At 46.0% G+C, this 15,310-nt stretch overlaps 1 protein-coding gene across 2 annotated transcripts in view; it reads left to right on the top strand.

Annotated features, from left to right (window-relative positions):
• The window catches only part of tshz3b (teashirt zinc finger homeobox 3b), a 31,550-nt gene that overhangs the window by 2,350 nt on the left and 13,890 nt on the right, over positions 1–15,310 (top strand). The window contains exons 1-2 of one of the 2 annotated variants that reach the window (XM_088991414.1): positions 3,474–3,571; positions 3,799–4,230. In XM_088991414.1, the coding sequence (XP_088847540.1) occupies positions 4,191–4,230 (40 nt within the window). In that variant the 5' untranslated portion in view covers positions 3,474–3,571; positions 3,799–4,190. Of the gene's footprint in view, positions 1–3,473; positions 3,572–3,798; positions 4,231–15,310 lie in introns of those variants that run through there. The other variant, XM_088991413.1, reaches the window with a different exon arrangement.

A 15,310-nucleotide genomic window follows, 5' to 3' on the forward strand; every position in this document is an offset into this window, starting at 1 on the left:
AGCTATGTAGCGTCCCAAAAAATGCACAAGATGGCGCCCAAGATCTGTTGGAAATGGGCTGATTTGTCTGCTGGGAATTTGTGTCAATAAATAAACAAACAGATGAGCCATAAATAAATACATAAAAATAAAAAAGAGCTCAATAAAATACGTAAAAAAAAAAGCTAAAAATAAAGCAAAAAACTCAAATGGATTGTACAGTACAGTTTATTTCTTTAATCGTAATACTCCAGCACATTTATTATACATAAAATAAGGTATATTTTTGTGTAGTTTTAAGGCTTAGAAAAGTAGAACGTAGAAAATGATGTTTTACAGGGACCTGGGAACGGATTATTCTCATCGTAATGTTCTCTATGGGAAATTACATTTTGGGATACACACTTTTGGCCTTACGCACTCTGTGTGGGAACCAATTTAGTTCGTAAGCCAAGGTATGACTGTATTTGACATATCTTGTGGGAGGGACCACCTCCTACTCTGTAAATGGCCATGAAGAAAAGATTGTAAACAAAGACCATTTCAAGGGACTGAAAAGAGCTTTTTGAACACGTCCCCACAACGCAGGTTTATCATTCATGTTTGTGAAACGACTGCACATTTCTGATCCCAAACCAGTGCGAGTTCCTTCCTCAAAGCGAGTCCCGGCGACGGCCCGGCCGAGGCGCCGCTTTGGGGTCAAGAGCGCCGCTGACCTCTGCCGATTGTTATCTGCTTTCACTCCAACTTTGTAGATGCTGCTTTCATTTTGAGGTGCTGTGATGAATAGGCTGCAGCAGGGAGGCCTTCAATTACACACACTCCCTGGTGGCCGCGCTGACCGCAACCCAACTACTCGGACTGTGTGTGTGTGTGTGTGTGTGTGTGTGTGTGTGTGTGTGTGTGTGTGTGTGTGTGTGTGTGTGTGTGTGTGTGTGTGTGTGTGTGTGTGTGTGCGCGCGCGTGACCTCGTAGTAGCAGACAGAGAAAGAAACGGAGCTGGTCAGCACTTGGCCTGCCTCGTGGACAGCAGTTTCCATTTTTTTTTTTCTTGTTTACCGCCTCCTCTTTTTCCCCTTTTTCCCTTCTTCCAATCTAATTCTTCCGACTACTTTACTTTTAGCGTAAGACAATTCAATATTTAGCGTCTCCAGACCGTGCCAAGTAGAAATTGACCACACAGCAACATGTGAAAGACCCTCCCCAATAATATGACAATAAAAAGCACCAAAGCTAGAAAACATACATCCAAAAATAGAAAAAAAAAATATATATATATATATATATATATATATATATATATATATATATATATATATATATATATATATATATACATATATATACATATATATATATATATACGCACGTACACATACATATACACAGTACAGATACATATACACACATGCACATATACACATATATGTATGTGTATGTATGTACAAGTACGTGTATATATATATATATATATATATATATATATATATATATATATATATATATGCGTACACATACATAATCACACGTACACATATACACACATGCACATATACATATATATGTATGTGTATGTATGTATATGTATGTACAAGTATGTTTGTATATATAGATATGTATGTATATGTGTGTATATATATGTATACATATACGCTACGCACAACTTCACCATGTGCAAGAGCAAAAGTCAGCTCGAAAAAAAACTTACAAAAGTCAGACCAAAGTGGACACACACATACACACACACACGCGCGCACACACACAAACACGGGCACACACGCACACGCGCACACACGCAATGCCATTCAAACGTGTAGATCTTTGTCGCCCATGAAAAATAGTTACTCCATATATATATATATATATAGAGAAAAACAACAACAACAACAACAACTAATTGTCAATAAGTTTAAAACGAGGAACCCATGGCGGTTTTTGTTCCATTTTGTCTCTTGTGACTTTTCGAAGGAAATGGGATGGACTTTCATTTCCAAAACAAAACTTTGGCGGCACAAAAAAAAAAACGTGAACGTTTTCATTCTTATTTTTTTGCTCATCGGAAAGCCAAATGGGATTTTTTTATTTTTTGGTTGACTTTTTTGGCAGAATTTGTGACAAAATGAGAAAAAACAACGCCTGTTGCTGTTTTTTTAACGATAGATGAACTGAATCGGGCTTTTCTGGCGCATTCAAATGCAAAAAGAAAGTCCACGTTGCTTTGAAAAAAAAAAACTAAATAAAAGCAACCATTTAGTCATTTTTGTTCCTTGAAATCCATTTTTTCAGAACTACTTTGGGCGGATTAACGTTCATTTTGAAGCCGAACCAATTTGTTTTGTTGTTGTTTTTTTGAAGTCACATCTCGTCTTTTTTTCCAGTGAGCGACGCTCATTCTGCTCTTTTTTTGTCGCACGCACGAAATTCAGTCGCCGACATTATTTGGCAACTTGCGTCAACGCGCCCGGCAAATTATAAATAAAAATACCCCAAAAAAATCTGGCAAAATGAACTCTCAATTTCACTTTTTAACTCGCTTAAACTCCGCATTAACTCGAAATATGAAGAAGAAGACATTTTTAGTTTACCTGCAAAGTGGCCAAAGCGGCTGCTAAGCCCCCCCCCCCCCCCCACACACACACACACACACACACACACACACACACACACAACACACACACGCAAATGACAGAAAAACACAAATACGAACATTTTGGATGGATTCCCGAGTCATTTTTTTCCCACTGCGCGCGCTCGCTCCTTCTCTCTCTGTCTCGCTCTTGCCGACGTGCACGCGCACGTGTCACTCACACTGCAGCAAAGCGAAAGCGTTTGTGCACGAGCCGTGACGTGACATGCCGCGAGGAGGTGGAAGGGGGCGTGGTCGCATCCTCTTCTCCCGCGTGCGCGTGGGTTTCCTGTGTGAGTGCGTGCGTGCGCGTGAGAAGAGAGAGAGAGAGAGAGAGAGAGAGAGAGAGAGACGGGGATGATGGATGCGCCAGCGGCGAGACGGACAGATGCTGGTGAGGATCTAACGGCGCGCACTGCCGCAGACGCGCCCGCGCCCGCCCGGCGACATCTGCTGGGAAAACATCGTCCGAGGGCGAGACACGCGCGGCTTCCGGTGCCCGCCGGTGCCCGAGACGCCTCCGCCTCGACTGCCCGCTTCGATTCCCGCCGAGCGCGCGTCTGCAAAGAAGGACTCACCTTGACCCCTTGACGGGATTTAGCCGGGCCGCTTGCATCTTCAACTTTTTCTCAAGTGGGAATACTGTCGTCCTCCCCATCAGCGCCCCCCCACCCCACACACCCGGACAACTTTTTTAAGCGCCCTCCCGCCCAGAAAAAAGAAGAGTTGCCATTTAAAAAAGTGCCGCCTCCTCTTTCGAGCGGCGGGAAGACCCAATAAAGCGCCCCATTGACAAGAACTAAAAAGAGAGAGGGAGAGGCGCGTGCACGACCCCCCTGTTTCTCCCTGATCATCATTGGATTTTTCTGGGTGGGGGGTGGGGGGGGGGGGTGTGCATTTGGTGTCTGCCAACACCCGGAGGGGCGCGCGAGCCTTCCTCGTGAAGGAGGCTCCGTTCCAGTTCAAGTGAGTGCGCGTGCGCGTGGGATTTGTTGTGATAAACGTTGGGGGCGGCCGAGGGGGGTGGGGGTGAGTGACATGGAGGGAGGGAGGGAGGGAGGGGGGAGACACAGAACCGCGTTACGTGCCTCGTCGAGGTTCAAGTGTCGAGGAGGCTCCGCGCGCCCCCCAACCTCTTCTTTTTGCGCACTTTTGACTGACTGACGCCCGTCCTTTGATTGTGTCTCCTCAAGCGCGCCTTTTGCAGCCGCGGACGGAAGGACGGACGGACGGACGGACGGAAGGACCACGCGGCGTGAAAGCCACCGAGGGGCAGCGTTTAACCTCCACGTCCCGCGCCCACGGCACCGAGGCAGCGGTGACGCCGAGCCGAGCCGAGCGAGCGGGCGCCGGGGAAGGAAGGAAGGAAGGAGGAGAGGAGGGGACGCCGCGTCAATCCCCGGTCCCCCAGCCACCTCTTTTTTGTCATCATTCGGCGAGCCTCGAGCCCCCCTCGACCCCCCGCGCGATGCGGGCGCCCTGAGCCAGCGAGCGCCGAGCGACGGTGGAAAGTGTATCCGGCGGGAAGCCTCGCTTGAGCGGGGCCGCCGAGGAAGCGCCTTCGCCGGGGCAAAGACTCGCCGACATGCCGCGGAGGAAGCAGCAAGCGCCGCGCCGCGCCGCAGGTACGCACGCGCCCCATTTTTTTGGGCTTCTCTTTCGCCAACGCGCGCGTGCGTGTGCGTGTGCGTGTGGAGCGTCACCTCCGCTTATTTACTTACTTTTCAGGGTCATAGTATCGCTTACAAAAAAGCTTACTTCCATTGAATCTATTCACAGCTCATTTTTTGGACCGCCACGCAGAACGACTTCTTATATTTTTATTTTGTTTCTCCAAAAGATGGAAAAAATCGTTTTTTCCCTCTTTCTTGTAGTATTGGTCACTTCAAAATATGAATAGCACTAAATTTTGCCGGCATTTCTCCCCATAGTATGCCTTTTTGGGCAAGTGTCTGTAAGTGATTATGAAAGAAAAAAATGGATCAAGATCAATCCATCGCTGATATGGTGGTGAAAATTAAATGCTCCAAAAATGACTTGAATAGAGCGAATCGACGTTTGACGCGTCAACTTTGGACGACGCGTCACTTTCTCCGCTTGACCGCGTCTTTGACAACGTTGCACTCTGTTGGTCGTATGAGACTTCTCCACAAATTCCAGATTTGCGTCGTCGTAAGCCCAAATGGGAACCTCAAAATGTGTTTTTGGCTCCATTATTGTCTGGCAACCTGGGATGAAATGCAAAGCAGTCGTTTGTCGATGTCAACGCATCCCACGGACACTCGATGCCGTCGTATCGGCGGAACGTTTTGGTTGATGCTTTGTGTTGTTTGGCTCAACTTTGCCAAGAAATCTCCTGCTCCAAATGTTCCTTTTAGCCGCCGTGGTTGCCGAGGATTCCAAGCGGAGCGACGGGGCTGCCTTGCCACGTAACACCGTCAAGTCATAAAGTCCATTTGACAACCGTTTCTTGTCCGCGGGCGTAAAAACGGCCCAAAGTGATCAACGAACTTAATGGTTGTCTTTCTTTTTTGCTGTTGTTTGTTGGTGCTTTTCCTGCTTTGGCCTTTTGACGGTCAGCATGACTTCAGTTCCCTCTCGTCGTGAGTGTAAACGGTCCGTCTCTGTCGCTGAACGGCGACCGGTCCGAGTCAGACGATATAGTCCGTCTCTCCGCTTCAGCTTGACGCCGTACTCAGAACCAGATCGGCCCGATTGGGAAATGAACGCTGTCCCGGTCGCACTCTCGGTATACTTTGACCACTAAGAAGCCGCGTATGACCTTTGCCATCTGTTGTTATCCACGTTGTCGTCCGCGGATACGTATAGAACTCCGGCCAACCGCCTCCCAATCCCAAAAAGATGCAAATCAATTCATTTGTGCCAAAAGCGGCGGAATTTTGGCTGTCGTTTTGGTGTCTTTGGTCCATCTGTGAACTCCGTTCAAAACAGTCAAGGGCTTTTCAGTTTGTAGCTGTTCTTATCAGCAATTTTGTGCGAAAGAAACCACGCTTGTCGTTTGGTGACTTTTTGCCCCTTTACGTTGATCATCAAGTGAAAGAAAGTGAGGCTTCTTTTTCCCCAAAATTCCCACAGAAGTCAACATGTGGTCAAATCGTCTTTTGTTTGTCAATGTTATTGTTTCTTCGGATAAAATACTTGATCCAAATTGATTCGCCGGCGCTAAAGGTGGCTTCCAATTGGTACTTTGAAGCATCTTGACAACTTTAAGGTGAAATTTGAGCCCCGCCAGACTAAATTACTGCTTTCCGCATATCTAAAAGCATAAGATCATCCTGTGTGTGTTTGTGTGTGTGTGTGTGTGTGTGTGTGTGTGTGTGTGTGTGTGCATGTATGTATCCATATAAAAGCGGAGTCATTTCTGCATCATAGGCAGGAAATGCTCGTATTCCAGTCGACAAGCATAAATCTCGTATCAATTTCAAATCTCGTACACTAGCATGTGTTTTTTTAAATCCATTTTTATTTTTTTTACTCGCATTTGTTAGCTTCTGCTTTTTCTGACTGCTACTCTTAACCTCACTTGTTTGCATCTTTTCAGTATTTTTTTTTTTTTACTTGATGTCCTTTTTTTGTTGCATGAGTCTTTTTTGTTGTTGTAAGATCCGGAGCGCTTCACTCGTTTACGCCTTTATTGGAATTGTGTGTGTTTTGCATCAAAGTCGCCATTGTTGATAGTTTTTAGTTTATGTTTACACATTTTTCCCACGCGCTAGTTCAGAATCAGAATCAGAATCATCTTTATTACTTTTGCCCCACTTAGGATTTAACCACATGCGTCAGGGTAACCATCTTGGTTTTGTGCTTTTAGGTCATTTATTATTATTATTATTATCGTTTTCATCACAAGTAGCATTTAGCTTACATTTGCATGTGTGGCAAGCACTTCATTTGTGAGTGTGTGGTAGACGTTAGTACTCGTTTCTAGCATGTATTTTTCACAATGTATTTTATTATCTGTTTTTATCCTCCATGTTGGGCTGCGGATGTTATGTGTTAGCATCTTTTTTTTTTGCCGCTCTGGTCTTCTTAATGAGCTCATTAGCATTCCGAAATGAGATCTGCTCCACTCCGTCTCGATGGCTATCGTCTGTTTTATTCCATGTTTTTTTTCAAAGTGCAAAGTTCCAGGGTGATGACATCATTGTCGTAAACGTCTTTATAGCGTAGCTCACTCATTACCATTATTTTTCAACCCCTCCCTAATTTATTGTTACTTTTTTTACTGTATCTGTTAGTCTCTTTGAAGTTTTGTAATGATAGGCGTCATTTTCCCAAATTTTCCACAACGGTGACATCATTGCTGTCACATAAACACACAAAAGCGCACACACACACACACACACACACACACACACGCCCCTCCTCCGAGCCAAGTAATCACTTTCTATTGTTCAAAGTGTTATTTTTTTTAAACATCGCTACAGTATGCTTCTCGTCTTTTGTCTCCAAAATGTGTATTCTTCAAAATTTAATATCATGTCAATCATTTTTTTTACTGGCTCCCATGAATTCCAGTTAATTAAAAATAATTAATGCATGAATCGCAATATTTCACTGGAGGCCCCCCCCCCCCCATTCCACACCCATTTCCAATCCATCTTGGCACTAATATTTTCTCATATTTTTTTTGTTTGCATTTTAACTGTAGTCTCCCCCCACATACACACACACGCACAAGAACACGCGTAATTACATATGTGCAGTGATGCATGTACACACGGCATGCTGTACTGACTTTACACCGCACATAAACAAGCATGCAACGCATCACGTGAACACACACACACACACACACACACACACACACACACACACACACACACACACACACACACACACACACACATGCAAAATGTGGTATAATATTGAGTATTTGGCTAATCGTGAGGCGGATCACTGACTTGCTCTGTCGGAGAGACTTTGGTTCATATTTGATTTAATTGTCTGCCCTCTGACAGTCACATTCATCAATGGGCCTAATGGTCAACCCTGTGCGCACACACACACACACACACACACACACACACACACACACACGCATTGAGGCCAGGGCCTCTCTTGACGGCAGCGTTTTAGGGCTAATGCACGCGACAGACTGATGGTTGATGATTCTGTGGGCAATGAACATTTGTAGAAGATCATTTGTAGTTCTCAATATGCAAAACATTGTAGATAAAAAACAGAATGAACAACGTCTGATCGTATCGTGGTTATTTACAGAAAAAAGAGAGAATACAACACAAGTTCACTGTTATTTACATGATGTCCCTGAACGCATGAAATACGAGACGTCGGTGCAAACACGCTGGATAATGGCGGCACAGTTCAACACGCCACGAACACTCACGGCCAAATGAAACATGACACAAGAAACGAAATATTGTACAATAAAAACGAAACGAAACAATCGTTACCTGCGACGTATACATGTACATACATGCGGTATATACAGTGTAGGTAGTATATAGTGAGGAAAGATTGATTGCGGCGCACGGGAGTTAGGTCAGGACGGCGAGGTGATTGTCCTTGATTGCAGATTGGAAGGTTCTGGTGTCTGATCAGCGCGGCGGCAGTCAACCATCACGTAGCTTCAACGGAGATGGGCTGGAAAATCAGGTTGAAGGTTGGCGGAAACTCCCCCTCGGGCCTCTTTGTCGCCACGATACGGCACAACAGAGCCCCCCCCTGGATACACATCAATCTAAGCTAATCGTTAGCCAAACCACCTTTGTTTGAGTTGCGGCTATGCACAAGGCTTCGAAAAGTCAATGGCTCATCGCGGTGGGTTGAGTGGTCCTTGCGCATGTAGCGCTTGTGCAAAACGGGTTGGCTAATGATTAGCTTAGATGGATGTGTTCCCAATTTCAAAAGGAGGAGACGCCAAATGCTTTTGCGGTGTTCAACGTATCTGATTCACTTGAAACATTTGGAGCAAGCCATTTGAAACAAATCCCGTTTCCAGGACAGAACAACTCATGAACAACAATTTCTCGCTCGCTAGCTTCGTTAGCGAGCGCGAGTTCCCTTGTCATTGTCGTACGGGGTCTTTTGCACAAACCTTTGCGAGTAGATCAATCACAACGCTGCAATCGCCGAGGCTTTAGTTCGTTAGCATCCAGATGGATCTGGTTCTGTCCTAACGTAGAAAATGCTGGTGTAGTAGCAGCTGATTTCTGTGATGTGTGTATGTCTGTGTGTGTGTGTGTGTGTTTATTTGTGTGCTTGCGCATTTGTGTGCGCACACTTGTGAGCTAAAATGTAACAGCGAGAGATTAATCACGCTGCATGCACGTTAGCATTGCAACTCGTATCAGAGTGGAGATGCAGTGGCCCGTTTAAACACACGCACATGTACACACACGCACACACACGCACACACACACACACACACACACACACACACACACACACACACACACACACACACACTTTACATTTGCACATTGTTTGTCTTTAAATAGCGCCTCGTAGAAGTACATTAAGGGCTCGTCTTTCTCCTGGCCGCCAATGCGCTGTTTAATTTGCACCCCGTGTCCACGTCGACCGCCGCTAATGAAACACGTAAACATAATGAAGCTAATTAACCTTGTTTAAAGCAGCTTGGGATAATTATTGTCATAATTAACAGACTGAAAATGCTTTGAAAATGCTTCTTCTTTGCTTTTTAAACCGGCGCCTGCGCTGCTTCCGCCTGCAATGAGCTGTGATGTCATCGAAAGTCGAACTAGTGTCATTTGCTGACGACGTGGAAACGGATTCTGTCAAGATGGCTGTCTTGCATACTAATAATAATACCTTAGCCTACAAACTTAATTGGTTCCCAGAAAGTGTGTGGAAGGCGAAAAGTATGTCTTCCAAACATTTATTTCCCATAGGAAACCATTGAAAATGATAATAATCCGTTCCCAGGTCCCCATAAAACATACATTTTCTTTTGTGTCCTCTTCGGCTGAACGCTAACCTGTGGTGGGGTCTTTTTCGCTCCCATAATAGCAAAAGTACTCCGCACAATAACAAACCACGCATGACACGTATGCACTCAGAAAAAGGGGGTGTGGAAATGTAGTCCGGCAGCCACGGTTTGGGATTATGGTTGAAAACCGAGGTTTGACTGTACTTTGGAGATCTGAAGGAACAGATGTTTGTGGAGGCGACGTTGACGATTAGATTGGATGGTACCTTCTTTGTTTAGGAGTTCAGTTCTTGGGGAGGTTTTTCTTTCTGGGCCTAAACTGACCTCTCCTAACATACTTTGAAACTAAACCAAATCTGATGGAATGAAAAACCAAATTAGGACCCAGAGACACTTCTCCCACCACTGGGGGCATTTCAGGTCTTTGAGAGCAGGCCTGTAGTTTAGCCACGTGGTCTGTAGGCAGCCCGTTCGGGCCAGCTTTGACCATAAGTCGTCATGTCATGAGATTGGAAGAGGTGTGAAGAGCATTATCAACCGAAACGTCTGTGAAAAGAAACCAAAAAATGGACCAAGTGACGCTTGGTCAGCAGAAAAATTCAAAACGCCAGCGTAGGTGACGAGGTAGGAATGGAGGTTTGTTTTCGAAAGGCATCTGTCTGGTCTACGTCTCGTATCCTCCCCGCCCCCCGCCCCTTCCCGTCTTCCTTCAGGATAAGTGGCTGACGTTTCTAAGCGCGCTCGTGCCCAACCCCCCCCTCCGCGTGGAATCTTCCGCGGCGGCGCCCATTATGTTGACAGCTGTCAATTAGAGGCGCCTCGGTCTGCCTTGGTTCCACGTTATTGCCGGCGCTTGATGCTGTCGTTTGCTCTCCCTTTTGGCCTCGGGCGCCGTCACCATCACCGCCAACAGCCGCCAGTCAATAGCTGACACATCAGCACTTAGTCCTTAAATCGGCTCAGGAGACCGACGGGCCCGCATCTCCAACCCCCACCCCGCCGAGACCATTTTGCGAGAGGATGCCGCACTTCTCACAGGGTGGGATGTTTTATTCCATGCCATTTCCTAAACACTCTTGCATTTGAAGTAAAAATCTGCCAAGATAAAACAAAGCGGAGAGGGTGCAACAAAAACATACAATGGTCGTGCCAGGAGTCCTTTTAACTGCCATTGATTCGGACGACCAACACCTGTGCAGCAGCAGGCGGGGCTGACAGCGCCACCCGTTGGTCGCCAACCAGAACGTGACAAAGGAACGTCCGAACAAGTCTTGAAACGAGACCAAATAGATTCCTTCAAAGTCAACAGTGCTTGAAAAGGACCCGAGATGTCTTGAATTGAATTAGTGGCAAATGATCCCAGCAAAGATTTTGATTTATTTAGATGAATTTATAGTCATCTGCTTTTTTAGTATTTAGATTCTTATCTATGGTGTTATTGTCCCCAAAAGTCCTTCGTATTCTGCAATCTCGTGAACATGTGGACAAAAGCCTGTGATGATATCGCATCTTTGAAAAGGGGCGCATAAACAAAACACACCAGCCATGATTTCTTGTCATGAAAAATGCGCCAAAGCTAAACCTTCATCAAATTTGCCGACTCGACTTTCAACCTTGCCGTTCAACGCTTGGTATTTGTATCCGTCCTGGATGAAATCAAAACCTGGATGGCTCAAAACTTCTTGAACTCCAATGAAAAGAACACAGACGTGATCCTGTTTGTTCCGAGTGGCCTATGTACACCTCATCCTGTAGACTTGGGCCCTCTGGCTCCTTATCTGAAGTCAATAGTCTCAAACTTGGGTCCAAAACTGCACAGTGACTTTAAACTTGACCGACAAATCGGTGCTGTTGTTCAATCCAACTTCATTCATCTTGGGCAGACTGTCTAAAATCAAAGCTCTCCTTTCTCATGAGCACTTTGAAGCAGTCATTCATCCCTTTGTCACGTCTCTGCTCGATGACTTTAATGCGCTTCACTCTGGAGTCAGCCAATCCTCCATGAAGGCTCTCCAGCTAGTCCAGAATGCTGCTGCTCGCCTCTTGACTGGTACTCGTAGTAGGGGGCCTACAAGTCCTACTCTGGCATCCCTTCACTGGCTCCCCAGACATCATCTGGCACCAGCTAGCAAAGCAAAGGTGATTGCTGATCAGCTATGAAGGGAAAAAGACATAGAAGGTTCCTGGAAGTGGACCCTCCGTAATAAAATCACAGGAAGAGGGTGGCTCTCTAGACATTTTAGAGTTCTTTTCAAGATCTTAGTATTTGTCTTCCTATCTTTAAATGGCCTGGCTCCTCCTTACTTCTCCGAGCTCATCCACCCCTACACACCTTCTCGGCACCTCAGGTCTGCTGACCAGACATTATTAGATGTGCCAAACACTAAATGGAGGCTCGGAAGGGTTGGAGCCTGATCTGTTGCTGGTCCTACTCTCTGGAATGACCTGCCACTGACCATTCGGCAAGCCCCATCGGTGCCCATTTGTAAAACCCGCCTCTTTGAAACACACTAGTACTCTTTGGCATTCAACTCCGCACAATTCCGGCTTGATCTTGGTTTTACTCCATGGTGCTTTCGACTATTTTTGTGACTGCTTTATTTCCTGTATATCATAGTTGTCTGTGTTAAACGCTTTGTTACAGCTTCAGCTGTTGTTAAAGCGCTATATAAACCAATACGTATGATATTGTATTGTGTTGTATCGGTACCCGCACAATAAGGCCCTCATTCTGAAGCTAAGCCAGGGAATGCGACAGCGCTTATATTTTATTTATTAATTTTGTTCCATCCTTAATTGTAGCGGCCGTGGAGAGCGAGCGTGTGCGCGCGACCGCGACGAACGGCGCGAAAGCGGGCGTAATCAGAGCGAGCCTGCGCTGACATTCATCTGGCGCTGACAGCGGCTTCCTTTACACGCGCGACAGGGCAGCCCTCCCCCCTTGTTTCATGTCGTGATCACTTTCAGATGCTCGCCCGGTCTGCGTCGTCGTGTGGAAAGCAACCGGGGAGGCGGGCGCTCTGGGAAGGATCCACGTGGCGATTTGTCGGCAGGTGAGGGAAGGGCGTTCTTGGCAAAGGTGGTTCAAAACCGCGGAGCTCCTCGCAATAGGTCCGAGTTTGTTCTGGCTCCAAAGTTTCCTGGAATTTCTGAACATAGATGCTAATCCTTGGAAAGAAGGTCCTAGCGACAAGGGAAGGTTCCCAAGGTCGATATCTCAAAGGCCCGAAAGCACTGGTGTCAAAATCAAGGCTAGCATTTTATTCAGCCCGCGAAAGCAAATCAAACTTGTGAAATTCCATGCTCATCTACCGAGCTAGATAGCTGGCTCTCTTTCTATTCAGTTAGCTGGCTAATCCCTTACATCGCAGGGGTAAAAGTCAAGGCCCGGGGGTCCAATCTGGGCCGCCACCTCATTTTATTCAGCCCGCAAAAGCAAATCAAGCATGTCAACGTCCCTGATGCTTGCTAAAGTTCCAACAAAAGCGTTTGACCCCCTTGCCTTCAAGTCAAGCTCAACCTCCCTGTGAAACTTTAAAGACCTGGGACGTCAACGGTAAAGACCCTCGCGGTACTTGAATCAAGGTTGAAAAAAAGGCTGGCCCAATCTTGCCCTTCAAGCAGCGAATGATCAACGACGTGTACAAAAAAAAGCCGACTGGCGTTCAGCTCCGGTCTCACGGTTGCTAGCGCAGACGTCGCTAACATCTGCAGTGAGTAGTTCAAAAGGGAAAAAAATGGTGTCAGTGGATACTCGCAAACACACCTCTGCCCCCCCCCCCCCCCCCCCCATGCTCAGTTTCATTAGCTGACTGGCAGGGTGGCACTTCTCAAGCTCATTAGCGGGCCAGGATTTATGGCGCGGCGGAGGAAGGAAAACGAGGAAAAGGCATCTGTCAATAATTGCGGCGAGCGAGCGGCCACTCCCGTCTTTGCTGACTTTGAAAGCTCATTAGCTATGCGCTTATCAGCCGCAAAGATCTAAAACGTGACTCAGACACACCGCCCCTCCCCCCACCGCAGATACCTTCATTAGCCGTGGGCACCTTCGGAAATACCCTTCTGACTTTGGGATAGTGCATTGGGGGGGGGGGGGGGGGGGGGTGTAGGTTAATGCTTGGGGCTGTAATGATGGATTTTTTACATTTTATTTCATATTTTTGGCGGGTGTATCGGATTCTTTCAGGGGTGTAAATACAGTACCATTATTTCTTTAACTACAATACAATAGCACATTTATCATACATAAAATAAGGTGTATTCTGTGTAGTTTTAAGGCTTATTTAGTAGAATGGTCGAAATCATCGAAAGTAGAATCGAAAAGTAGGTTTTATGGGACCTTGGAACTGTTTATACTCATTTTAATGGTTTCTTATGGGAAATTTATGTTTGGCAGACAAACTTTTCGCCTTAGACACACTTTCTGGAAACCAATTAAGTTCATAAGCTAGCTGAGGTATCACTGTATGTTGAACACGCTGCACTAGTATCATTGGATTGGATTTGCCTTTATTAGTCTCGCAGTGGAGAAATTTACATTTCACAGCAGCTCAGTTATGAAAGGAATGAAAGTAGAACAACAAAAATACAGGAAATCATTATCAATAAATTGCAACGAGGTTAGATTTGGGTGACTGTTTAGAGCGTTCATGGCGACGGGGGAAGAAGCTGTGTAAACGACTGCTGGATTTGCTGCGCCTGCCTGACGGGAGTCGCTGAACAAGGTGGTGAGCAGGGTGCGGAGGGTCCAGTAGGATTTTGTGCCCACGAGTTGGGACGTTTTTTGGTTGTTTTTTTTTTGCCACATCGACAGATTTTGGTCTTTTGGCACCAAGGAGAGATGGCAACCGATGCCTCGTGGCTCTAAACTCTCCGTTTCCCGCTATCATCCATCACTGACGTGCACTGACAGATGTCATTCATCAAACTGTGTGTGTGTATTCAAGACAGGATTACGACATTGTCAGCGCTTCATTTCCCGACCGTCACCGTGTAAGCGAACGAAGCACTTTGCGCATCGCCGTAAAGTACGACACTCGCTGGACATTTGATTAGGAACGCATGCTAATTGAAACGGCACATGCTAATTTGAGTAAGCGTCGCACCAGTCGGCGTCAACTGCTGCTCACTTTGTTCTTTGAGCTTTGTTCCGGGTTGGTGCTGTTGATTTGGTTAGCAAATGGGCTTCGAGACGCGTTTATTTTTCGGATACAGATGTCGCGTCAAGTGGCGGCGATTTGAGCAAGTCGGCTAATATTTGATCTCTTGAATATTTCACATTTCTGGAGAAAGACGGTTTTACTCTCCACAATGGCATCGATAAACAGTGACTTGGTTTTGTTAGCGGGGGGAAAGTGGCAGGTCTTCATTTTTCTGAAGCGGCTGATGCGATCAATAAGCTAATGGACCATTATTTGAAGACATGTAATACAGTCAAAACTGAGTTTTCCAACGTCTCGGTTGTCAATCAATTCGGTTTTCGACCCAAGATTTCAGGGTGGGGGAGGGGCTTCTATCGGTTTGCAAGCAAAATTGGGTTCTCCACCAAACTGAGTGCACCTGAATGCATCACTCAACTCATCGACGTCACTTCCTCATGTCGCATCTCATTGTCACCGATGCATTATCCTCGTGAAGCGTTCCAATGTGAGCAATCATGATTTTTTTTTCAATCATGTTTTAAAAAAAGGTCGAAAACCCAGTTTGGACTGTCATTAAATTAAAATGCCACACCGCCATTTACACCGAGTGTGTTCATATGAACGCAG

This window comes from Hippocampus bargibanti, linkage group LG03 (assembly GCF_051943395.1).
Source record: "Hippocampus bargibanti isolate YZ-2025 linkage group LG03, ASM5194339v1, whole genome shotgun sequence".
In the NCBI taxonomy this organism is placed as follows: Eukaryota; Metazoa; Chordata; class Actinopteri; order Syngnathiformes; family Syngnathidae; genus Hippocampus; species Hippocampus bargibanti.